At 38.6% G+C, this 26,079-nt stretch overlaps 3 protein-coding genes across 3 annotated transcripts; 2 read left to right on the forward strand and 1 right to left on the reverse strand.

Annotated features, from left to right (window-relative positions):
• The first annotated feature begins 6,371 nt into the window (after positions 1-6,371).
• On the forward strand, positions 6,372-8,182 carry LOC121517149 (L-rhamnose-binding lectin SML-like). Its single transcript, XM_041798705.1, has 5 exons — positions 6,372-6,411; positions 6,623-6,667; positions 6,812-6,944; positions 7,136-7,239; positions 8,082-8,182. The coding sequence occupies exons 1-5, from the start codon at positions 6,372-6,374 to the stop codon at positions 8,180-8,182; spliced, it is 423 nt and encodes a 140-aa protein (XP_041654639.1).
• Positions 8,183-10,078: 1,896 nt separating this feature from the next.
• Positions 10,079-14,769, forward strand: LOC121517150 (L-rhamnose-binding lectin SML-like). Its single transcript, XM_041798706.1, has 9 exons — positions 10,079-10,109; positions 10,340-10,372; positions 10,897-10,959; positions 11,141-11,276; positions 11,951-12,060; positions 12,154-12,198; positions 12,343-12,475; positions 12,667-12,770; positions 14,721-14,769. Coding segments are annotated over exons 1-9 (657 nt in total). The 3' UTR covers positions 14,723-14,769.
• Positions 14,770-16,885: 2,116 nt separating this feature from the next.
• lrrc47 (leucine rich repeat containing 47) lies at positions 16,886-25,260 on the reverse strand. Its single transcript, XM_041798540.1, has 7 exons — positions 24,671-25,260; positions 23,460-23,912; positions 23,248-23,364; positions 22,974-23,089; positions 21,590-21,692; positions 20,560-20,649; positions 16,886-17,359 (listed from the first exon to the last, which is right to left on the reverse strand). The coding sequence occupies exons 1-7, from the start codon at positions 25,250-25,252 to the stop codon at positions 17,138-17,140; spliced, it is 1,683 nt and encodes a 560-aa protein (XP_041654474.1). The 5' UTR covers positions 25,253-25,260; the 3' UTR covers positions 16,886-17,137.
• Positions 25,261-26,079: the final 819 nt, after the last annotated feature.

Raw genomic sequence — 26,079 nt, forward strand, 5'->3', positions numbered from 1 at the left:
CCCAGGAGATTGTTGTTTAGGTCAGGACCTGTTAGAAGGACGCTGTTGAGAGAGAGACCTTGGTATTGTGCACTTGAGTCGAAAACTACTCTGATTTGCTCTGGCTTTTTGGGGTGGTAAACTCCAAAGGTCGGCAGGTACCAGCATTCCTGACCCTCCACCAAAGGAGGTGCTGGTTCAGCATGTTCGTTCTCAAAAATCCTCTGAGTGAATTCAGTGAATTGCTGCTTCATTTCAGGCTTCTTAAGCAAGGTGCGTTGCAAGGTGAGGAGACGATTTAGCGCTTGCTCTCTATTGTTTGGTAGAGGAGGTCTTGGATGTCTAAAGGGTAAAGGAGCCACCCAACTGTTGGCTTCATCTTGGAAGATCTCCTTTTCCATAATGTCCATGAAGATTTCATCCTCAATGGAGAGGGCAAGTTTGTTGTCGTTCTCTGTCCGTTCAAATACTGAGTTTCCAATCTGGTCTTTGTCTGTGTTATCTATTGAGTTGCCTTTGCTGGTATGTTGAAACCCTTGTTGTTTCCTATCTTGAACGTTTGGTTTCTCTCTGAGGCTGATGTGATTTTCACAGGGTGTGAATGTTGAAGGCCTGCCGTTCTCTAAAATACTGGTTCTGAAGCATTGCACCTTTGGCATGTGAGAACTGCCCAGACACACATCACCTACTATAACCCAGCCAAGATCTGACTTGAGAGCGAAGGGGGCATTATGAGGACCATTCAGTCGCTTTCTCACCTTGTGGACTCTCAAGATGTCACGACCCAACAATAGGAGGATTTGAGCTTTCTCATCCAGCTCTGGGATCTCATGGGCAATAGGCTTTAAGTGTGGATGGTAGAGGGCAGCCTCTGGTGTCGGTGTCTCAGACCGGTTGTCGGGTATTTCATTGCATTCTATCAGTGTTGGAAGTGACAAACTAACTTCTCCATGTACAGACTCTATCTGGTAACCGCCTGCTCTTCTGCCAGCCGTTTCTGTGATGCCAGCATAGGTCTTTAAAGAGTAAGGAGATGCATTACTGTTGATGTTGAAGTGCTTGAAGAACTCTGACTTTGCTAGCGATCTGTTGCTCTGATCGTCGAGCATTGCGTACATCCTCACTGCATCCTCCCGCTTACCCTTTGGATAGACTAGGACCAAACTAATCTTAGAACAAGATCTCGCTGTGCGTCCTTCACCACAGACCTCTGTAAATGCACTGTTCACCGCAGGTGATGATGATGATTCTTCCTCCCCACCATGACTGGAAGAGGGGATGTGTGCTGGAGCAGTCGAAGGGGGTGGACCTGGATGGAGAGCAGTGCAGTGATTTTCACTGTCACATTCTGAACACTTGACTGCGACATTGCAATTGCGTGCGAGGTGAGAAGAAGATGCACAGCACCTGTAGCAGATACCATTGTCCTTTAAATAAGCCTTTTGTTCCACAAGTGACTTCATCCTGAAGCCCCGACACTTCCTCAGTGGGTGCGGCTTGTTATGAATAGGGCAGTTTCTACTAAGGTTATTTTCTTTTGTGCATGGCTCTGTGACAGAAGGTTTTCCAGAGGAAACATCCACTTTGTTGACAGTAATGGGTATTCTCTGACTGACGTATCTATGTTGGTTTGTCAATTTTGATAGGGGTACTGCCAAAAATAGTGAAGCTAGGGTCATTCCTTGCCTTTGCTTCATGACAGACAAAACCGGTGAAATACCAAAATGGGGAGAAGCAGTCTTGGTTTTCCTCTTTATACCTGGTGCCGTGAGAAATCCACCTTTCTTGTAGATAATGTGGCAGCTTCTCCACAATAGGATTGATGCCTCTCGCTGTATCCAAATAAGCCAGTCCGGGTAAGTATCCATCATCTTTTGCTGCTTGTAACTCCATAAGAAGATCTCCTAGTTCTCTGAGTTTGGCAAAGTCTCTGTTAGAGATTTTAGGGAATGTATCAAGCTTCTTTAAAAGTGCATTTTCAATCATCTCAGGTGCTCCATAGCACTCATCTAATCTTCTCCATGCCATTCCCAGAGCTGCACTGGGGTCAGATACATGAACAGAACGAATTCTCCTCACATGCTCTGATGATTCCTTCCCCAACCATTTTGTGAGTAAATCCAGTTCCTCGCCGGCAGTAAGATCTAAGCCGTTAATTGCATTGATGAAAGCTGACTTCCATGCGCTGAAAGACTCTGGTCGATCATCAAACTTTGTGAGACCTGTATTGACAAGTTCTCGACGTGCTAGAAATTTTGCAAAATCAAGCATGTCTCGAGATTCAGGCTGATGATAGGTTGCTGGATGATGGCTCACCCCAGGGCCCTCCCTCGGCCTGGAGTGATTAGGATGAGAATCAGGTAAGTCAACTTTAGCTGGTTTTGGTTGTGTAGTACTAGTTTCTTCTTCTATTACAGCATCTGGATGGATGGATTGTTTACCTTTGGCTGATTCGTGATTGGTTTGTTGAGATGGTTCTCTCTCAAATAAACACTCTGAGTTCAGATACTTTTCAGTAAAGGAAGCTTGTGTTCTCACATAGTCTCTTGTGCACTCCATTTTACTTTGCACTGAAACTGCACGTCTTGTCTTTCTGGGTAACTCTTCTTCGAACTCTGATGCTGCTGCTGCCTCTAGTATCTCAGCCTTGGCTAAGGCTGCAGCTGCTTCTTTCTCATGATGTAGGACATCTAAATCAGCTTCTAGTTTAGCTTGGTCAAGCTGAAGCCTGATTTTATCAAGTTTGATTGCATTTACCTTCTTTGTAAATAGTGCATGGGTCCGTGCTGCTTCAGCATTAGCACGTGCCTTTGCGGCTGCAGCGGCTGCTGACGACCCAGATCGTCTTGATGAGCCTGAGTGTCCTGAGCCTAACTCTGACTTATCAGTCAAACAGTGTGAAGAAGCTTCCTCTTGTTTTTCCCTGGCTTCCTCTACAGGTTTTGTTAGTCTGTTTGATGTTGTTGGTTCCTCAGACATGATGCAGCATATGTGTAGTCTACTACCATGAAGCTTGCTTTGCTTGTAGAATTTACATCTTTTCACTGTACTGTTCTCAATTAACAGCAAGCCAAACTCCGTTCAATAAATGCAGTAGAGTCTGGATTCATCTTATTTTTGCCCTTTAATAAGATGCTGTTGATGCATTTACGAAGCAAGAGTGAAACTGTAAAGACATGAAATAGGAAAACAACGAATGACAAAGTAGCTTTAGCTTACTGCTTCATACAAAATTAATCCTAAACTAAAACTTAAAAGTGTCTATCACTTTAATGAATTTTCTTTTATATTGCAATAAACTCACACTTTAAATCAAAAATTGCACAGCATTTCGTCATCTATAACCAATGTGTGTTCCAACTGCATGCCACATTTCTAACAGTGAAATGTCGGAACAAATTAAACAAGCTTTCCCTTACAAATGTCATCTAATATCATTAGAATATGAACATAAGGTAAATAACATAAGGTAAAAACTTACAGATGATGCTTTCACAAGCTTTAACAAAGGGATGGCAGCAGATGAGACGCGTCTGCTCCTCAGACTGTGTGTAGAGAAAAATGGCAGCCTCCTTGTGTAACAACTTCCTGTTTACTAACTTACTTCCTGTTTTAATTTAACAACCACTAGGAGGTGCTAAAACACTGCTCACAGTACTTCACTGCCAGAGGCAGGACAGTGAGGAAACAGGAAAAGCCCTTAAAATACTTCCATATGATACACTATTGATCTCTTTAGATGAAATAAGATTTAAAAAAAATAAATAAATAGATGTAACGAAATGCCATTTTATCTTTTACATGATCTCCATTGAAACATTATATTAAACATAACATTAAATATAACATAACTTCAAAATGTAGCTTACATCTGTAATATTAAACATATACTTGTTATTCTTATGCAGGCCCCATCGCCACACTTATGAGCTTACTTTGCTCCTTTTTTCACATGAGAGCTGCTGAAAAAGCTGCAACAAATCAAGGTAATTGTAAGTCAGCTAGATATCACCTATTAGTGAAATTCTTCAGACATGCAAATTCTGGAGAAACTGATGAAGAAATAAGAGAATAGCCTTTTAAAAAGTTTTGAAATAAAAAGTTTTGAGGAGAAAAAAGAGAATAGCCTTTTAAAAAGTTTTGAAATAAAAAGTTTTGAGGAGAAAGAGGCTTTGTTTATTTATTTTGGTTGACTAAATTATTGCCAGAGTTCAAAATCCAGTCCAACCACTAGAAGTGACAAAGAAGCTTTTAATGACACAGATATGACTGCCAAGAGCTTGGCTAACAACACACCAGAAAAGTCATAATCATTGCCAACAAAATGACACTTGGAATTCAGACCTCTTCTCTGCTGTTGACTCACACTACACCGCTTTCCACATTATTAAGCAATTGACATTTTTCTCATTTTCCTAAATACTAATGCAAAAGACAGAATCTTTTTCAAGTCGTCAGCCATTAGAGCATAATTAAGATGTTTTGAAAAGACTTCATAATGATAACCATTTTTTTTTAAATAAAAACTTCAAAATGCACTGTTCCACATTATTATGCAAAACAGTTTTAAAAGATTTTATAGGTTGTGAAGACCTGAAAATGGCCATTCATTGAATTTGCAGCATTAGGAGGTCCTATTTACTGAAATCAAAAGCTATTTCAATCAAAAACATCTTAACAGGCCAAGTTTCATGTTAACATAGGAGCTCTTCTTTGATATCACCTTCACAATTCTTGCATCCATTGAACTTGTGAGTTTTTGGTTAGTTTCAGCTTGAATTTCTCTGCAGGATGTCAGAATAGCCTCCCAGAGCTGCTGTTCTGATGTGAACTGCCTCCCACCCTCATAGATCTTTAGCTTGAGGATGCTCCAAAGGTTCTCAATAGGGTTGAGGTCAGGGGAGGATGGGGCCAAACCATGGGTTTCTCTCCTTTTATGCCCATAGCAGCCAATGACACAGAGGTATTCTTTGCAGAATGAGATGGTGCATTGTCATGCATGAAGAAAATTTTGCTACAGAATGCACAGTTGTTCTTTTTGTACCATGGAAGAAAGTGGTCAGTCAGAAACTCTATATACTTTGCTGAGATCATTTTCACACCTTCAGGGACCCTAAAGGGGCCTATCAGCTCTCTCCTCATGAATCTGGCCCAGAACATGACTCTGCCACATCCTTGCTGACGCCACAGCCTTATTGGGACATGGTGGCCATCCACCAACCATCCACTACTCCTCCATCTGGACCATCCAGGGTTGCACGGCACTCATCAGTAAAAAAGACAGTTTGAAAATGAGTCTTCATGTATTTCTGGGTCCACTGCAACCGTTTCTGCTTGTGAGCACTGGATAGGGTGGCCGAATAGTAGGTTTATGCACGACTTCAAGCCTCTGGAGGATCCTACCCCTTGAGGTTCATGGGACTCCAGAGGCACCAGCAGCTTCAAATACCTGTTTGCTGCTTTGTAATGACATTTTAGCAGCCCCTCTCTTAATCCAATGTACTAGTATTTGTCTGTCAGAAACCTTCCCTATTATGCCTTTATCTGCACAAACCCGTCTGTGCTCTGAATCAGCCACAAATTTCTTGACAGTACGATGATCACAATCAATTTTTCATGAAATATCTAATGTTTTCATTCCTTCTCCAAGGCATTACACTATTTGAGGCTGTGCTGGTGTGCGTTCTACTGTGCGTCTTTTTCATGATGTTCCTCCCTGCTCTTAAGAGAGTTCAATGTGTAATATTTAGCTAATTCATTGCATCATATTAAGCTCTTCCTTTGCTATTATTATAGATAGTTCATAATAAATGGGTTAAAACTTGTGTTTTAAATACTTAAGTTAGAAAATATTGAAAATGACATTTTTTTAAAAATGCCCCCTTTTTCCCCAAAAGTCTCGCAACCAAAAATTCCTGTGTTTTTCATTAGCTGCTGGCAACATGTGTTTGCAGTTGGTTTGGTTATCAGTTCATACTACCTGACTGCATCCAGATTCAGCTCAAGAAATTCAAACATGTTTGAATAACTGCAACTGAGGTCAGGTCAGGTCTTTTCCTTCAAACACTTGCAGACTCACATCTTCCCCCCTCACACACCAACAAATTGTTGTGCCTACTAGCCATGTCGACCATCCCCAGCTAGTTCAGACTGGTGCAGACATTGTCCAACTGTGCATTGTGGGTGAAATCTGGCCAGAAATCTTGTAGTGTGACCTCAGCTTTAGGGTAATAAGCTGCAGCTACCCTACCTTTGGTAATTGCAGATAGAACCAGGTAGAATGAATTTCCAGTTTTAGATTTTTTTTCAAACTTAACTTTATTCATAGACAAATTCTGGCCATTACATTCAAGAAATAAACATATTATTAAAAGTAAGAACTTCAAGTAGTTATGCACACGGTGACTCGCTTTAGCTTCGTTAGCTTACTATGTAAGCCAATTTCACTAAGTTAGCTTTAGCTAACACAGCTAAAGCTTATGTAGCTATGTACCTTTGTTCGTATAGATGTCCATGAGCTTTGTTTCATTTATGTTTACCTATGTTGGCTACATAGTCACATCTTTGCACCAAACTAACAATGTGAAAAGTTGTGGATTTTGAGTTGTGATATCTAACATAGCTCATTGCTGTTTTTTTACAGTTCATCTTGTCACGTATGTTCATTCCCACGCATACCTGTATTGTGGTAGGTTACTTTTCAAAGCATTCCTTCACCATTAATGTAGTATCTGAACACTAACCTGAATATTTTACCACTTCTACTTTGATTAATGCCTCTCATCACTCTTCTTTTTTCTGTGCTGTAATGTTGTTTTCCTCCTGTGGTCAGATGAAGGGCAAGTTATCTATATCTATGGTGCTGACTATGGACGTCGTGACAAAACTACATGCGCTTCTGGCAGACCATGGCTTCAAATCCAAAATGTCAACTGCTCTAACTCCACCACTAAAGTAGCCGAAAGGTAATATTTAAACTTTTTGTCAACTTTTACCTGCTGTCTGAAAAGTCAGGATCACGCTGTCTTTAACTGTGTGGCAACACACGAGTCATGCTTTCAAATGTGTAACACAAGCCTCTCTCAGAAATACCCTTATTTATTTTCTTCATCACACAATCAAGCCCATATTCACTCTGTTGTCACTCTGCCAACAGCTGCAATGGGAAGAACAGCTGTGAGATCTTTGTCAGTGACCAAGTGTTAGGAGACCACTGTACAGGGACTGACAAGTACCTGGAGGTTGCTTACATTTGTCAATGTAAGTACAACAGTCAGAACTGTTCCCTTAAGACCTTCAAAAGCTGATATTTAGTCTAAATGTGAAAATAGAAACATGCTGCAGAATGAGGTGGTGACACAAAGGAAGGATACACAGTGTATAAGGTGTATACAGTCCCCTCCAAAAGTATTGGGCCTAATTCCTTTATTTTTGCTGTAGACTAAAAACATTTGGGTTTGACACAACAGATAAACATTTCAGCTTTTATTTCCATGTTTTTACATCTGAATCCAATGAACCACTTTGAAGATATTATTCTTTGTTTGAACCCACCCATTTTTCATGTGAGCAAAAGTATTGGAACATATGACTGACAGGTGTGTTTTGTTGCCTAGATGTGTCCTATTACATTGATTATTCAAACAATAAATAACGCTGAATGTATTTGCACAGTTTCAGATTTGGGTTTTGCCTTTGGAGACTGTATTTATGGTTGAGAGTTGTAACCAACATGAAAACCAGAGAGCTGTCTATGAGTGAAAAACAAGCAACTCTGAACCTGAGAGAAAATAGAAAATCAATCAGCGTCATGAGCTTTGTTTCATTTATGTTTACCTATGTTGGCTACATAGCTCCGTTATGTATGTAGCTTATGCAGCTTACAGAGCTACACTAGCTACGTTTGCTACATTAGAATGTTTTCATGGGAGACAAGCTTTTTCCAGGAAGCAGACCGTTTATTCAGCATTATTAAATGTTTTGTAATTAGGTTATGCTAGACAAGTTTTAAACTTTAACTTTTAGTATCCTTACCTTTACCGAACCAAAAGTTTAAGATGATTTCATATTTAAAGTTTTAGTGTGTATTTCTGTTCTGACAGATGCAGGGCCTCACAGTCACGGTCTGCAAGAGGGGCTGTGGGCTGCAGTGAGAGCCCTCTTGATACTCATGTCAAACTTGATAAAATTCACGAAGTCCTGATTCAATTCATGATTCGATTCAAAAGTGATATCGATTTATGTAGGAATATTACAGTTACTAAACCTACGTTTATTCAGCATTTAAGAGATTCTCAGAGAACCAAAGTTGGAAATTCTACAAAGAATTTTCCAAGGCACATTATTGAAAACTACTTAGGAGGAGAACCCAGATAAAGATAGAGGGAGAAAAAAATTGCGTCAATTTAATACTCGGTTTCACTGGCCCACTCAGTGCCTGTTGCAGTTAGTGCCAGTCTTTGTGGATTAGTTGTTATGTGTGATGAGCCTTAGTTTAATTTGAGGGGAGCAATTTTGTGGCAATATTTTTGGGCTTTTTCCCTCATTTGCATGCATGGAAATGGGATAGGGTGATGTTTGCTCAGCTGAGCAGTTTGCATGTTTTTGTTTTGCAGTTAGCGTATTTCCCCTTTGCATGTGCTCTGTGGATCAGATGCTGTCTTTTCTGCTATTGCTCACCTTAAAAATGCACAAAAGCCAAGTTATTCTTTGATTGAATAGCAACACTAAAATCAGAAATGTAAGGTTGAGCTACATAATAATGACTCTCGATTCATCAGGTAGTTCTGGTTGTTCCACAATGCAACAGAAAAAAAAACAACAATAGTACATCAGTGTACTTTCCAAAGCAGGCCATAAATTAATAAAAGTCCCAAGAAAAAACATGTCATTGCATGTATGTGCCAATTTACACCTCTGGGAAAAATGTAGTTCCTGATTCTCAAAGACACTTCAAACAGCCACAGATGTTTAAAAGAATTTTAAAATGTCAGAAACACAAAAGGCCACACAGCTCATGTTGATTCAGTCTGTGGGAAAAGTTGTGCTTGAGTATTCTCAGCTGAAGTCTTATCCTTTGTCTCAACATCATGCATGAAATATAAAAGCAGAACATCTCACATGGAATTTAAGAGTTCTGCTTTGATATCTTATGAACACATGGTAGTTGTACTTTAATTTTCAGACAAGCATATCCTGTTAAATATGAACAGCATGTGAACCTTGTCAATAAATTGTTCATGTAGTTTCTCTAAAAAGTGACACCTGTTATAGACTGTATTTCCTGACTCTTAAGATGTATATACACTCAAAGGCAAAAAAAAAATAAAAATCCCCCAAAAAATGTGGACAAGGGGACAAGAGAGAAAGAAACTCAACTGAACATAGCATCAATGATCATCAAACAACCAGACCTGCACTTTGGAAATATCATGCCTGTCATTAAAGTGTTCCCATGGTTTTCAACATTTTTTTGCACTGAGATTTTTCATCGCTGTTTGAATTTTTATTATTCTTTCACAATGTATAATTTTTGAAGGCCCGTTTTAGTTTATTTAGGTGACTTGACACATATACGCAAGTGTGAAATAAACAGAGAAGACCATAGACATGCATAATGGAGTAATATAGGAGTCAGGGGACTTCACTAAGACGGGTGCCTTACTACAGTTTGGAGCCTTGCTCAAGGTAACCATGGTGCTCACAAAGAAATATCAAACCCTATCATCCCACTTACATACTTGGTCAACATTCAGGAAGAACCAAGAGGAAATAAAGGTGAAAAAGAAAATGGATGAGGAAATACATTTTTAATGTCATTTTTCACAATACTTAGCTGTGAAAGATGTGGTCAGAAGTTCCTGGTTCTTCACAGAAATGAAGTGACTAAAAACAACCATAGGTGTTTTGAATTATTTTAAAATGTAAGAAAAATATTGGAAATTATTCACATGAATGATGTTGAAGGGGGAGGTTCTCTGACCTATTTCTAGTTGAAGCTGTCACTAAACAAGGAAGACACAACAGTATAACTTTAGGAGGTTGGGAATCAGCTGCCATCAGTCCTGCTGCCTTCACTTGACTGGATCTTCGAAAAACCATGCACCGCTTCAGACTCAGCAGCCTGCTCTGTGAGTACACACAAGAGAATTGTTTTGTTAAATCCACACGTGCACTCAGATGATTTTTCAATTAGTTATAGTTTTTAAAAAGTGTTATACCACTTTTCCTCATTTTTCATTTTAACTTGGAGAACACAGCTCCCTGTTAACTGACATTTAGATTTTAAAATAATAAAAATAAAGAAATGGCCCTTTCCTGCTCACTTTTACTTACATGTGATGTGATTTCTCTTTTCCAGTGCTGGCAGCCACATGTGTGCTCATGGCATCAGGTAAATTCATGAGTGAAGACTGTACTGTGGTGTAGGAGTTGGTGCTGTGTTCTCACAGCAAGAGGGCTCCATAGTAACTAACTCAGACCTGAAGTAACCCACCCTTCTGGAACATATTTGACTCTCCCATTGTTCTTAGGTTTGAAACCTCAAGGTTAGGGTTAACAGACTCAAGGTTTGAACTAAACTTGCTTTAAATGGGCTTCTGTTCAAATTCTGCTCATACGAGAGCTCTCACTGGGTCCTCTGGCTTCCTACGAGTCCACAAACATACTCATTAGGATAATTGACTAGTCTTAATTGTCCATATATGTGAATGTGCACATGCCTGGTTGTTTGTCTTTGTATGTCTTTCCTGTGATTGGCTGGCGACCACCCCAGGGTGTACCCAAACTCTGGACTAGTGACAGCTGGGATTGTCTCCAGGCTCCTTGACTGTGACAAGCAGTAAAGATGATGGATGGATGGGGGGACATACAGGGTTTGAAAACTCTTTAATTACAATTTCATATCTGTTGGTTTAGTTGTCTCCACAGAGAGAGTTGCCACTTGTAATTTTGGCCCCAGGGTCCACCGCCTGAGCTGTGGTAAGTCAGCACTCTATTTATTTTTTGTTTTTTAACATTAAAAGCCTTTTTACTCTCACTCAGTGTTCTTAAAAATGAACAAAGTACTACTGTTAGTCAAATTTTAGCAAAAATAAACATTACAAAAATCAAACAAGAAGCTCTGGACTTGCGATCTAATGTCTTGATTTGTGTGTAACAGAAATTGGAGTGATCAGCGTGCAGGATGCTCTGTATGGGCGTGCAAATACTCAAACCTGCAGCTTAGGCAGACCTGCCAGTCAGATCCAGAACACACAGTGTGCTCAGGAAGACACAGTGGACCTCATGAAGTCAAGGTACACGCTACATCTACTAGATTAGAGTGAACAACATCTAATTTTTAATGTAGCTGTTGCCATTGTGGTTCCTTATTAATTGTACAATGGCTGCCATGAAACAAATTTACAACACTAGTCAAAAATATTAAAGTAAATCTCCAAGAAAAGCATGAGCAAACAGCACCCTATGCCAATATATGCTACATGTCAGTGTTTTGCTTCTTATCTTGAGTGAAAGCACAATTATATCCCATTCAAGGGATGCAGCCTTATGAAGTTACAATTAATGATGTTCTGCAGCATGTCATTTGAACAGCAGAGAGTGTGTATATGGAGAAAAAGCACAAATCCCTGCAGAACCTCATTGAAAAAGGGACACTTTGGTCAAGCAGCTGGTTCCTTACACTATAAGGCTGTCATTATTGTTGGGGTGAACAGTCTTGGTTCAGATCCTGTGTCTCCTTTCACACAGGTTATCCCCTCTGTCTCTCTCTCCCCATTCTCTAATATTGACATCTGTGATGTCACACTCAAATGAGCACTCAGACACCAGAGATATGTGACACTTGGATGAAAAAAAACAGAATCTCCACCATGGCATTTAAGCAAGCTTACCTCAGTCCTAGTTAATGCACCTTTTAAACTGAAGTGCATCTTTTCTTTGTGTTAAACACACTTTGACTGACCCACAGGTGTAATGGCAAGAAGGTGTGTGAATTTAACACCAACATACTCCACCTTGCTGATCCCTGCCCTGGCACCCTTAAGTATCTGGAGACCAACTACACCTGCCTCCCTGCAAGTTAGTCACATCTTTGCACCAAACTAACAATGTGAAAAGTTGTGGATTTTGAGTTGTGATATCTAACGTAGCTCATTGCTGTTTTTTTTACAGCTCATCTTGTCACGTGTGTTTATTCCCAAGCATACCTGTATTGTGGTAGGTTACTTTTGAAAGCATTCATTCACCATTACTGTAGTATCTGAACACTAACCTGAATATTTCACCACTTCTGCTTTGATTAATGCCTCTCATCACTCTTCTTTTTTCTGTGCTGTAACATTGTTTTCCTCCTGTGGTCAGATGAAGGGCAAGTTATCTATATCTATGGTGCTGACTATGGACGTCGTGACAAAACTACATGCGCTTCTGGCAGACCATGGCTTCAAATCCAAAATGTCAACTGCTCTAACTCCACCACTAAAGTAGCCGAAAGGTAATATTTAAACTTTTTGTCAACTTTTACCCGCTGTCTGAAAAGTCAGGATCACGCTGTCTTTAACTGTGTGGCAACACACGAGTCATGCTTTCAAATGTGTAACACAAGCCTCTCTCAGAAATACCCTTATTTATTTTCTTCATCACACAATCAAGCCCATATTCACTCTGTTGTCACTCTGCCAACAGCTGCAATGGGAAGAACAGCTGTGAGATCTTTGTCAGTGACCAAGTGTTAGGAGACCACTGTACAGGGACTGACAAGTACCTGGAGGTTGCTTACATTTGTCAATGTAAGTACAACAGTCAGAACTGTTCCCTTAAGACCTTCAAAAGCTGATATTTAGTCTAAATGTGAAAATAGAAACATGCTGCAGAATGAGGTGGTGACACAAAGGAAGGATACACAGTGTATAAGGTGTATACAGTCCCCTCCAAAAGTATTGGGCCTAATTCCTTTATTTTTGCTGTAGACTAAAAACATTTGGGTTTGACACAACAGATAAACATTTCAGCTTTTATTTCCATGTTTTTACATCTGAATCCAATGAACCACTTTGAAGATATTACTCTTTGTTTGAACCCACCCATTTTTCATGTGAGCAAAAGTATTGGAACATATGACTGACAGGTGTGTTTTGTTGCCCAGATGTGTCCTATTACATTGATTATTCAAACAATAAATAATGCTGAATGTATTTGCACAGTTTCAGATTTGGGTTTTGCCTTTGGAGACTGTATTTATGGTTGAGAGTTGTAACCAACATGAAAACCAGAGAGCTGTCTATGAGTGAAAAACAAGCATCTGTGAACCTGAGAGAAGATTGAAAATCAATCAGAGCCATCTCACAAACATTGGCCATAGCCCATACAACCATTTGGAATGTCCTGAAGAATAAAGAAACCACTGATGTACTCAGTAACAGTTGTGAGTAATTAAACAAAGGAAAACAGCATCAGTTGACAACAGAAATATTGTGGGAGCGATAAAGACAGAACCTTAAACAACTGCTAGTGACATCAGCAACAACCTCCAGAGGGCAGGAGTGAAGGTATCACCATCTACTATTCACAGGAGACTTCATGAACAAAAGTACAGAGGCTACACCAGAAGATGCAAACCACTCAGTAGCAAAAAGAACAGGAAGGCCAGGCTGGAATTTGCCAAAAAGTACAAGGACCACCCTCAAACATTCTGGGACAAAGTTCTATAGACTGATGAAAAAAAAATGACCTTTACCCAAGTGATGGAAATACTAAATTTTGGAGAAAGAAAGGATCTGCTCATGATCCAAAACATACAAGCTCATCTCTTAAACACAGTGGAGGTAACATCATGGCTTGGGCTTGCATGGCTTCTTCTGGGACGGGCTCATTAATCCTCATTGATGATGTAACACATGATGGCAGCAGCAAAATGAACTCAGAAGTCTACAGAAACATTTTTTTCTGCTAATTTAAAGAAAGAAGCAGCCAAATTGATTGGGAGAGCTTTCATCATGCAGCAAGATAATGACCCAAAAACACTACCAAAACGACAAGGGAGTTCATCAAGGGCAAGAAGTAGAAGGACTTAGACTGGGAAAGTCAATCTCCAGACTTGAACCCTATAGGGCATGTATTTTAGCTGCTGAAGAGGAGATTGAAGGGCGAAACCCCCCAAAACAAATAACAACTAAAAGAGGCTGTGGTGAAAGCCTGGAAAAGCGTCACAAAAGAAGAATGCAAAAGTTTGGTGATTTTAGTGGATCACAGACTTGACTTGACTTATTGCAAGAAAAGGATTTCCAATTAAATATTAAGTCTTATTCACTTTAATCTACTTATCTGTTCCAATACTTTTGCTCACCTAAAACATTTGGTGTTCCATTACAAATAATGCTATCTCCCAAGTTGTGTATCAGATCCAGATGTAAATACCTGGAAATGAAGGCTGAAATGTTGATCTCTTGTCTAATATTCACCTTTTTGTGTCAAACCCAAATGTTTTCAGTCCACAGCAAAACATAAAGGAATTGGGCCCACCCTTCTAATACTTTTGGAGGGGACTGTACATGTAAGTGCTTAACCCACTGACTTTAGTGGGTCACTATTAAGGCTTTATTAATCCAGTACGAATTACATTTGAGCGCAAGTCTCAAAGGTATCTGTGCTGATAAAGTGTAAATGGAAATACTTTTACTGTCTTGCTGTTCAATGAAAAGTCACTCAAATATTCAAATCTTTCTTTTTTTCAAATGCAGAGCCTGTGAACTCACAATAAGAATCTGAAGACATGCTAAAAGAAAACAAGATCCACATACTGCTCCGGTGAAGAGTCTGTTCTGCTTCTGAGTACAGCAAAGTGAAATGAATGGATTTTAAAATTGGTTTGATATTAACAAGTTATCGCTATATTTACACTGAAAAAAAGTTTAGAATTTTTGTTAGCTCAAAATCAAAAATGAGGTTAAAATCAGTATTAATGGTGTAGGAAGATATTAAAGGACCAACTTTTCTGGAAGGCACAGATAAAAATGTGAAAGGGATACTTCAACATTTTGGCAAATTCGCCCATTGCCATAATTCCTATAGTCTTAGTAATAGGTTCGTTACCTTTAGTTGTCAGTGCAAGCTGTTTTTTAGATCGGCGCTGCCGAGTTCGGAGCTGCTGTGCCAACTCAATGTAAGCAGACGGTATTCCAGCTTTCCCTCATCAAACTCATCAAATACACAATCCAACAACTCCAAAATGCTCTCGTGGACAAGTTGTGACCTGCACACTCACCACGCTATGAAATAGTCATGGAACATTACGAGACGGAGATGTTTTAAAGCTAAATTCAAAGCCAGAACTACACTCCAGACATGGCTGCTGCACTGTGTCACTCCGCCCAGTGGTTTACTCAGGAAATAGTTCCAAGTATTTGCTTCATGTGTCGTAATGTTACATAGTTATACGTAATTATGTCATTGTGTGGTGAATGTACAGGTTAACAACTTGTCCACGTGAGCATTTTGGAGTTGTTGGATTGTGTATTTGATGAGTTTGATGAGGGAAAGCCAGAATACCGTCTGCTTACATTGAGTTGGCACAGCAGCTCCGAACTCGGCAGCGCCAATCTAAGAACAGCTTTCACCGACAACTAAAGGTAACGAACCTATTACTAAGACTATAGGAATTATGGCAATGGGCGAATTTGCCAATATGTTGAAATATCCCTTTAAAACTCAAATGTCAAAAACCATCACCATATCACCACCTATGCAAAACAATGGCTATCTTTAATCAGAAGTCATTATACACACTTTATTGTTCTCTGTTAGTTCAATATACTGTATATGACTTAGTGTGTGGAAATATGGGGTAAAACCTACAAAACCAACACTAATCCTGTTTTTAAGTTTCATAGGAAAGCTGTAAAAATTGTAAATCGATCAAACCTCTTTAATCCAACTAAAGAATAGTTCATTAATTTGCCCTGTAATGTAAATATTAAATTGAACAGTATTCAGAGGCTGTTTGAATCAGACAGTCTGTATGACCTGAGGGTAATCGGTTTTCTTTTTTCTTTATTAAATCTAAGAGACGAACAAATATAATGCAGAGGTGTGTTTCTTTTGGAGGGGTTAACTTATGGAATAGCTTTGACAACAATTAAAAATATGTAGTTCACTTTCCTCATTTACAAACATGTTTGAAATAAACTGATTTATAAAAGGATAGTTCAGGTTTGAAAAAGGGGAAATCACAGGAAAACTGGTTGTGTTTGCTTGGGTTGAGGTTATGGAAATGTGCCATTGTTTTTGTAAGATGTTTGAAAGTTTGATTGTTCTAAAGGGTATGGTATAAAAAAGGGTGGGCATAAGAAGCATGAGCTTCAGCCTACACTTTTCTGATTATCTCAGGCCCTCATTGTATTTCTTGTCTGGTGGAGGTAAATGATATGACTTCATTAGGGGTTCATTTGAAATGCTGATCAAATAAAACTACTACCACTGATGATAATGACAATAACCAGTACAATGTATCCTGTAAGCAGTGAATTCAAATTACTGTCAGCTAATGTCTTTCAAATAAAATACATTAAACGTCTGGCATCGGTGGTGTCTTTCTTCGATGGTGTCACACCTGTGGGACATGTGCCTGTGTTTAAACACTTTTCAGTAATAACATATATTGTGGAAAAAATTTGGGGAAGGTTTAATGGTATTTTTAAAAATGGATACCACCCAATCCCAGTATATAGGGCTACCTGGTGTTAACCGGTTAGTGCTTGGCTCTCAGCAGGGTTTCTGGATTGAATTCCAATCAGACAGGGCCTCTCTGTGTAGAGCTTGCATATTCTCACTGTGCATGTGTTGGTTCTCTCTAGGTACTTAATCATTTTTAAAAAACATTATAAGAATATGATGACAGTCTTAGTAATTGCAGGTAGCAGCAAAGATTTATTAAAAGTATTACAACATTGGTAATAAATGTTAACATTCAAATGACACTTTATGTCAATACAAAAACAAAAAGCGGATGTTTTTTTCAATCACAAAAAATCAGATGTTCTCTCCCTGAAGTAAAGAGATGCCATATTTATTGCATGTTATTAGACCTTGGTCTTAATGATGTTTTACTTCATGTAGCGTGTGGGTAAATGTAAAAAAAAATTGCTTTCCTGCTGAGTGACTACCAAATTACAGTCAAGTTGCTGAGTTCTTTGGAGAGGTCAGTCTTTGATGGGTAGACAACCTTCAGGTTCCCATCCCGGTCCACCGTTCGAACCTGCTGGACTATGAGTTCGCTGGAGGTCTCACAGCCAGCCGCAGCTTCTTTTGGACCATCTTCTTCCCCATCTGACCCCGCCTCCTCCTTATGTTCTGCCGTAAACTTGTTCAACTCTGCCATTTTCTGTGAGGAAACAGGAAAAGCCCTTAAAAATACTTCCATATGATACACTATTGATCTCTTTAGATGAAATAAGATTTAAAGAAAATAAATAAATAAATGTAACGAAATGCCATTTTATCTTTTACATGATCTCCATTGAAACATTATATTAAATATAACATTAAATATAACATAACTTCAATATGTAGCTTACATCTGTAATATTAAACATATACTTGTTATTCTTATGCAGGCCCCATCGCCACACTTATGAGCTTACTTTGCTCCTTTTTTCACATGAGAGCTGCTGAAAAAGCTGCAACAAATCAAGGTAATTGTAAGTCAGCTAGATATCACCTATCAGTGAAATTCTTCAGACATGCAAATTCTGGAGAAACTGATGAAGAAATAAGAGAATAGCCTTTTAAAAAGTTTTGAAATAAAAAGTTTTGAGGAGAAAGAGGCTTTGTTTTGATAATACTACATATTTTGGTTGACTAAATTATTGCCAGAGTTCAAAATCCAGTCCAACCACTAGAAGTGACAAAGAAGCTTATAATGACACAGATATGACTGCCAAGAGTTTAGCTAACAACACACCAGAAAAGTCATAATCATTGCCAACAAAATGACACTTGGAATTCAGACCTCTTCTCTGCTGTTGACTCACACTACACCGCTTTCCACATTATTAAGCAATTGAAATTTTTCTCATTTTCCTAAATACTAATGCAAAAGACAGAATCTTTTTCAAGTCTTCAGCCATTAGAGCATAATTAAGATGTTTTGAAAAAACTTCATAATGATAACCATTTTTTTTAAAATAAAAACTTCAAAATGCACTGTTCCACATTATTAAGCAAAACAGAGTTTTAAAAGATTTTATAGGTTGTGAAGACCTGAAAATGGCCATTCATTGAATTTGCAGCATTAGGAGGTCCTATTTACTGAAATCAAAAGCTATTTCAATCAAAAACATCTTAACAGGCCAAGTTACATGTTAACATAGGAGCTCTTCTTTGATATCACCTTCACAATTCTTGCATCCATTGAACTTGTGAGTTTTTGGAGGGTTTCAGCTTGAATTTCTCTGTAGGATGTCAGAATAGCCTCCCAGAGCTGCTGTTCTGATGTGAACTGCCTCCCACCCTCATAGATCTTTAGCTTGAGGATGCTCCAAAGGTTCTCAATAGGGTTGAGGTCAGGGGAGGATGGGGCCAAACCATGGGTTTCTCTCCTTTTATGCCCATAGTAGCCAATGACACAGAGGTATTCTTTGCAGAATGAGATGGTGCATTGTCATGCATGAAGAAAATTTTGCTACAGAATGCACAGTTGTTCTTTTTGTACCATGGAAGAAAGTGGTCAGTCAGAAACTCTATATACTTTGCTGAGATCATTTTCACACCTTCAGGGACCCTAAAGGGGCCTATCAGCTCTCTCCTCATGAATCTGGCCCAGAACATGACTCTGCCACATCCTTGCTGACGCCACAGCCTTATTGGGACATGGTGGCCATCCACCAACCATCCACTACTCCTCCATCTGGACCATCCAGGGTTGCACGGCACTCATCAGTAAAAAAGACAGTTTGAAAATGAGTCTTCATGTATTTCTGGGTCCACTGCAACCGTTTCTGCTTGTGAGCACTGGATAGGGTGGCCGAATAGTAGGTTTATGCACGACTTCAAGCCTCTGGAGGATCCTACCCCTTGAGGTTCATGGGACTCCAGAGGCACCAGCAGCTTCAAATACCTGTTTGCTGCTTTGTAATGACATTTTAGCAGCCCCTCTCTTAATCCGATGTACTAGTATTTGTCTGTCAGAAACCTTCCCTATTATGCCTTTATCAAGATTCAGCTCAAGAAATTCAAACATGTTTGAATGACTGCAACTGAGGTCAGGTCAGGTCTTTTCCTTCAAACACTTGCAGACTCACATCTTCCCCCCTCACACACTAACAAATTGTTGTGCCTGCTAGCCACGTCGACCATCCCCAGCTAGTTCAGACTGGTGCAGACATTGTCCAACTGTGCATTGTGGGTGAAATCTGGCCAGAAATCTTGTAGTGTGACCTCAGCTTTAGGGTAATAAGCTGCAGCTACCCTACCTTTGGTAATTGCAGATAGAACCAGGTAGAATGAATTTCCAGTTTTAGATTTTTTTTTTTTCAAACTTAACTTTATTCATAGACAAATTCTGGCCATTACATTCAAGAAATAAACATATTATTAAAAGTAAGAACTTCAAGTAGTTATGCACACGGTGGCTCGCTTTAGCTTCGTTGGCTTACTATGTAAGCCAGTGTCACTAAGTTAGCTTTGGCTAACACAGCTAAAGCTTACGTAGCTATGTACCTTTGTTCATATAGATGTCCATGAGCTTTGTTTAATTTATGTTTACCTATGTTGGCTACATAGCTCCGTTATGTATGTAGCTTATGCAGCTTACAGAGCTACACTAGCTATGTTTGCTACATTAGAATGTTTTCATGGGAGACAAGCTTTTTCCAGGAAGCAGACCGTTTATTCAGCGTTATTAAATGTTTTGTAATTAGGTTATGCTAGACAAGTTTTAAACTTTAACTTTTAGTATCCTTACCTTTACCGAACCAAAAGTTTAAGATGATTTCATATTTAAAGTTTTAGTGTGTATTTCTGTTCTGACAGATGCAGGGCCTCACAGTCACGGTCTGCAAGAGGGCCTGTGGGCTGCTGTGAGAGCCCTCTTGATATTCATGTCAACCTTTAAGAGGTTATTAAGAATGGAAAACTGTGTCTTTCACCTAATCTATGACTCGTTCAAAGCTGTCCTTTATCATGCTGACTTACTGTTTTACTATGAGTCAAAACACCGCAATAACAGTCCCTCCAGTGCATCAAGTCCCATTTACTACTACTGAAGACATATTCAAGAAGCTAGCAGAGGAGCTTTATAATCAATTTTATTTAAAAAAAAAAAAAAATAAATCATGTTAATGGGAGCAAAATGTTGGGTTTCTTTTACAGCCTACATCTGGACAGAGTTGCCAATTAAACCTAGAAATATTACTGGTCAAAGAACTTAACATGATCTTTCTTCAAGCTTTATAAATGTTCCCTTCAACATAGACTTCAACAATTGAAAATTCAGAATACAAAGGTCCATGCTTGTTTGAAAAAGACAATGATGCCAGGACCAAAAACAAAGCTGAACTTAGAGAAAGATAAAACAAAACTCACCACAATCAGGGCGTCCATAACATCTTTGCAGGTCTGCAGACTGGTCTCACTTGTCACCTCTAAGAACAACTCTTTAGTTGTTTTCTTGATCTGTAGGGTAAAAACAGAAGACCAAGATTTTTTTCTTCTTTTTCATGAGAACAAAGGGAGACATTGCAGTACAGGAGATTTAAGTAGAGAAAGTAATGGCTATGCTTTTTTTGGTCCATACCAGTTCCATCATAAGCTTCTGCAGGGTTTATAGAGAAAGTCCTTTTTCAAGACCCTCTCAATATGTTTTCATTTTCCATTTCTAACCACTTACTTTGAAGGCACAGTCATGTGTATGTTTAGTGCAGATTGTAAAATAAAATGTGACAATTCTGTCACGAGAATGCAGATATTATCTGTTGTTGTAGGATGCAAGTAAAAGCTTTAACAAGGTAAAAAACCTCTCTGCTGCTAACATTACTAACATAAACAGACTCTGTGCTAATATTACACTAGGCAAAAGCTTCACTGCAAAGGTGACCCCCCCCCCCCCTTTTTTTCCAAATCCTTTTAAATGTTAACCAGTATCAGCCCAAGCATCAGCTCTAACAGCTTCTTCTCCATCCACTTCTCAGAAAAACTTGTATTTACCTATCATTTGCATGCACATATCACTCCATCACATGGTTAAGTTGCTAGCTAGAGACACAACGAAAAATAGCAACTGATAGCTGACAGCTCAAGAGGCCACAACATGTGTGCAGAATGACATCAGATCTGGTGGGGTTCCATCAGGATCTCACTTATGATTAAAACTTAATGTAATAGATGCAGAAGGACCAGAAGAATGAGCCTACAACCTCTTTTGACAAATAGTAAAATTTAGAACAGCCACAAATTTCAAGACCACCGGTCCTTCATTAAAGACTTTTTGATGCTTTCTAAAAGCCTTAATTGCTAAATTGATTTATCAACAACTTGAACTTAATACTTATCAACACACTGTAGAGCAGATGGAGTGCACATTTCTGATAACCAAGAAATAAAGGAAAATACTCACCTTGGTTTTCTCACTGTTGGTAATGGGGGGGAATGAGATTACATGTCCCTCTGCATCCACTAGGCAGGGATAGAGAGACTTTCCTTGCAGAATCTGCAGGTATCTGTGGAAAAACATCACTAGTTAACAAACTATTTGAGAGAAAATGGCCTAGGGTAAAAAATATAAAACCTAAGGAGTTTTTTAACATACTCATGCTGCCCTCATGTGTTCAAAAAGAACAGGATGCAAGATATCTACATATGCCTTAGTTAATACTTCAGATTTTCCATTTTATTTGCACCTTTTTACCGGTTATTTTGCAAATCATTTAACTTAATTATAAAAAATAATACAAAGCTATAAAGTACCATATAGCAACTATTATAGAGTATAGAAGCCAAACACATTCTCCTTATCTCCAATTGGCAACAAGCTAATGAGAATCAGCAAAAACATTGTGATAACTAAGTAAAAGCCAGACATAAGTGACATTGTGCCACGTCAAAAATGACCCAGGGTAAAATGAGGGGCAAAATGATTAATTCTATTAAAGGCAATAAATTCCTTTGTCATTGTGTTCTCATGTCTCACGTGATGCACTTTGAAATTCCTTTGCTAAAAAAATGCTATGCAAATAAGGAGGGATAAATGATACTGGATTTTTGCCGATATCTGATATGATGATATTTACAGATTCATTTTAGCCGATACTGATATCGATACCAACATTTAAATATGCTTTTCTGACAAGAACTTTCAGTCCTTTTGGACACGCTTTAAGGTCTGAGCATGACCGAGGAAACACTTAAAAGTTTAAAGACTGGAGATAAATAAAGAAAGACCTCAACTGACAGGTCTGTTGGTTCAGACTAAAACGACACTAATTTATCAGTATATATGGACAAAATTTACTGTTGATAAATGCTGAAATACACAGGCAAGATATTGGATGTATATATCGGAAGAAATTTCGATATCTGCCAATACCAATACCAGACGGATAATATCATGCATCCCTACAAATAAGCTTGCCTTGCCATGTGTGTGCATTTTAAAAGCAACAAAATAATTTGTTTGGCAATTAAATCTGTTGGGATTAGTAGGTAACCCAAAGTCCACTGTATGCACAAAGACTAGTGTTACTCTAAGTTCATTATAAAACTAAAATAATAAAGTTTTAATTTAATTTATGTTTATGCCTTTGTCTTTTGAAACCAATGATGCAATTCATTCATGCCATTTCTGAGCCGTTGCACACATCTTTTACACGCAGTTTGCCTGAAATAACCCCAGTGACTGCTAACCTCTGTCACTTTTAAACTATATTTAACATGTTTTAGAAAGTGATTGGATTTTAAACAAGTGGAACCTGCAGTGTTGGGGAGTTTTATATTGTACTCACTTATGCAGTCCGGTGACATTCTGCCTCTTCTTCTGCTTTCTTAACTCATCAGCCTCCAGCTGAAGATGTCTAATCAGCTCAACAGCAGTCATCTCCCTCCGGCCTAGAGGTGTAACCTAAAAAACATTACAACATTGTAAAAATTTGAGTTTTTCCAATGAAAATGACAGAGCAAGAAAAACAAACATAAAATGACAAGATCTCACTTAAGTTGAAATAATTTTTAAGTTCAATTCTGCTAAGAATTGAAGCAAACCATTTTGTGTTTCTGTACCTTTAGCTGGGTAGGTGGTTTGACATCATAAATCAGTGGAGCTTTGAGAAGCTGCATGTCATGAGTTGCAATGGTTGCAATAGTCCTTCTACCACACAAGTCATCATGAAGCTTGGTCTAGAGAAACAAGCATGAAAATCTCTGTTAACTGTTCGACTAGTTACATTAACAGTCAACTACTTCTAAAATGTAACAGTTGAAAGTGGCCTTACCTGAGCCACCAAGAATCGTTTGAGAGCATTCCCAGGCTTCAGGTTCATGCCTCTGACCACGCAGCACACCAAGTATGGTCGGACATCTTTCACCTCTGCACTCACTTTGACTGTGAGCGCTGCAGGGGTATCTGAAAAATGGAGAACCCTTACCACCATCTTGTTCAATTCCTCCACCTCATCTTGTTCGTCTGTCGCTTTTTCCTTCTTCTTCTTCTGCTGCCTTTTCCCTTTGTCTGAGCTGCGTCCCTTGTCTCTGTCTCCTCCATCCTCTCCCTGTCTTCCTTTTACCCTCAGGTAGTCAAGGATGGACTTGGTCTGACAGCCGTTGACCATCTTCTCCAGGCGTTTGTCATTTAATTTGTTGCCCTTGAAATTGACCTCCTTCAGCTTTGGACAGTCGCTCAGATCAAAGGGGATATCACTCAGCTTGTTGTTTGAGAGATCTAGCACCTGTAAAAGATGAAAAAAGGGAGAGAAACAGGAGCATAAATTGTGTTTATCGCACAAGGCCACAATTTACAGATATGTCTCATTTGAGAAAGAGCAGTTTCCAAGAGTCAGTTCTTCCTTTTAAACAATGGGAGACTGATCTTATTACCGGGATGTCAAACAACACTGCCAGTAAGTAGGCTTCATCTGGACCACAAGATGTTTAGGGGAGACATAACATTTTGGAAAATAATCATGAGATTATTATAATTACAAAAGCAAGCACTATTTTAGAAAATTTCATGCAAACATATCGGTCATATTTTAAAACAATTTTAAAGTTGGTTGATTTAGTCGAAATGGCTGCAAATGAGGATCTGATAAGGAGCAGAGAGTGTCATGTAGAACTACATTTAAATTGTACTGATAAATACTACTCGTTGAATTTATTTGGAGGTTACCCTCCAAACTCAATTTGGCATATTATTCTGCTATTACTATTATTCTTTATTCTCTAAAATAACAAATATGGAAATCATGGTGGCCAGAATGAAAGATCAACAGCATAATTGGGACAGTTCATCTCAAATTTGGGTGTATTTAGCTCACCTTAAAGCATTTAGCTTAAAGTGTAACTTATGCATAGTTAGTTTTGACCTCTTTTACGTGTACTATGCTGAAACTCTTAAAACTACAAACATAAAAATCAAGTTTTATCATTATCTATATTGCATATCTGGCTAGGTTGGCAACAACAAATCTGTGAATCAATCACCCACCTTAAGGGCAGCAAGCTTTTGAATGTCTCCACTCAGTTGTTTAATGGAGTTATCAGAGGCAACCAGAGTGCTGAGGAGATCCAGTCGTTCGGAGTAGAAATCAGAAGGGAATCCCGTGATGTTATTCTTGGAGATGTTGATGTTGGAGAGCTTGGTGCACTGGCTAAGTCCCTCTGGTAGGAACTCCAAGCTGTTACAGCTCACATTGAGAGTGGTTAGCTCCTTTAGCTCAGTGATTCCCTCGGGTAAAACCCTGAGACTGTTGACTGAAAGGTCCAGGACCTTCAGGGACTTAAGGCTTCCTACGACATTCGGGACGGAGGCGAGCTTGTTCCTGCAAAGGATGAGACTTTGAAGGTTTGTCAGATGCTGGATGTCCTCATGGATCTCAGTCAAACTTGGACACTGGCTAACCTCCAGATAATTCAGCAGAGAGAGACTAAAGATAGCAGGACTGAGTCCTCCGCTTGAGGAAATTCGTTTGTCGACGGCTGAACCTTGCAAAACTAATTCACGTCTTTTTCCTGTCGCTGCTTTTTCTATTTCTGGCCACTTCTCCAAGTCATCCATGCTGCTAGACATCAATTGAAATGTTAGCCAAGAGAAGGACATACAAGGCCACATCCGTTTAAGTTTTTCAAAATAAAATACATTTTTTTTAAATACAACTTTATCAAAATGACAATGTAAAAAGATGCCCGGTAAATAGCATAGTTTACGTAAATAAAACAAAAACATAAAATCATGCCCGTTAATAAAAATATGAATAAGAACTAAAATGAGAAAAAATTGAAACATAACTCAAGATGACAATATAGGGCAAATATTAGGCCATTTAGAATGTAGATTTAGGCGGAAACGTTTAATTATTCATAAATTTGGTACATTTTTGTTGTTAATTTTAAAAAGACCGATTCAAGTTGAGAAGTTAAAAAACCAAGTTGGAAAAACAAAATTATTATTATTATTATTATTATTATTATTATTATTATTATTATGGACAACTAGATAATAATAATAATAATAATAATAATAATAATAATTACAATGTTCAAACTTTGTATTTGTTTATTATATTTGTATATCATGTATATTAACACTCGTATTCAAAAGTGCTGTCTTCGGTGTTATCATAGTAAGTGTCCTCAAATAGTGTCCTTAAGGTTGAAGGAGTGAACGCAGCAGTCTAAAAATGAAACTACAATATTTCTTCATGCATGGTGTATGGTTTTCAAAAGATATTTTGTGGTTATTTTTCATTGAACATATTAAAATCATGAGTTGCAAATATAAAGTCCATCGCAGACGTGCTGCTGTTCTACATGAGCAAATGGGTCGAGCTACCGAACATTTTGTGCTTTTATTTTGGAAGATAAACTTACATTTTGGCTCGTAGTAACTACGGCTAA

This window comes from Cheilinus undulatus, linkage group 11 (genome assembly GCF_018320785.1).
Source record: "Cheilinus undulatus linkage group 11, ASM1832078v1, whole genome shotgun sequence".
NCBI lineage: Eukaryota > Metazoa > Chordata > Actinopteri > Labriformes > Labridae > Cheilinus > Cheilinus undulatus.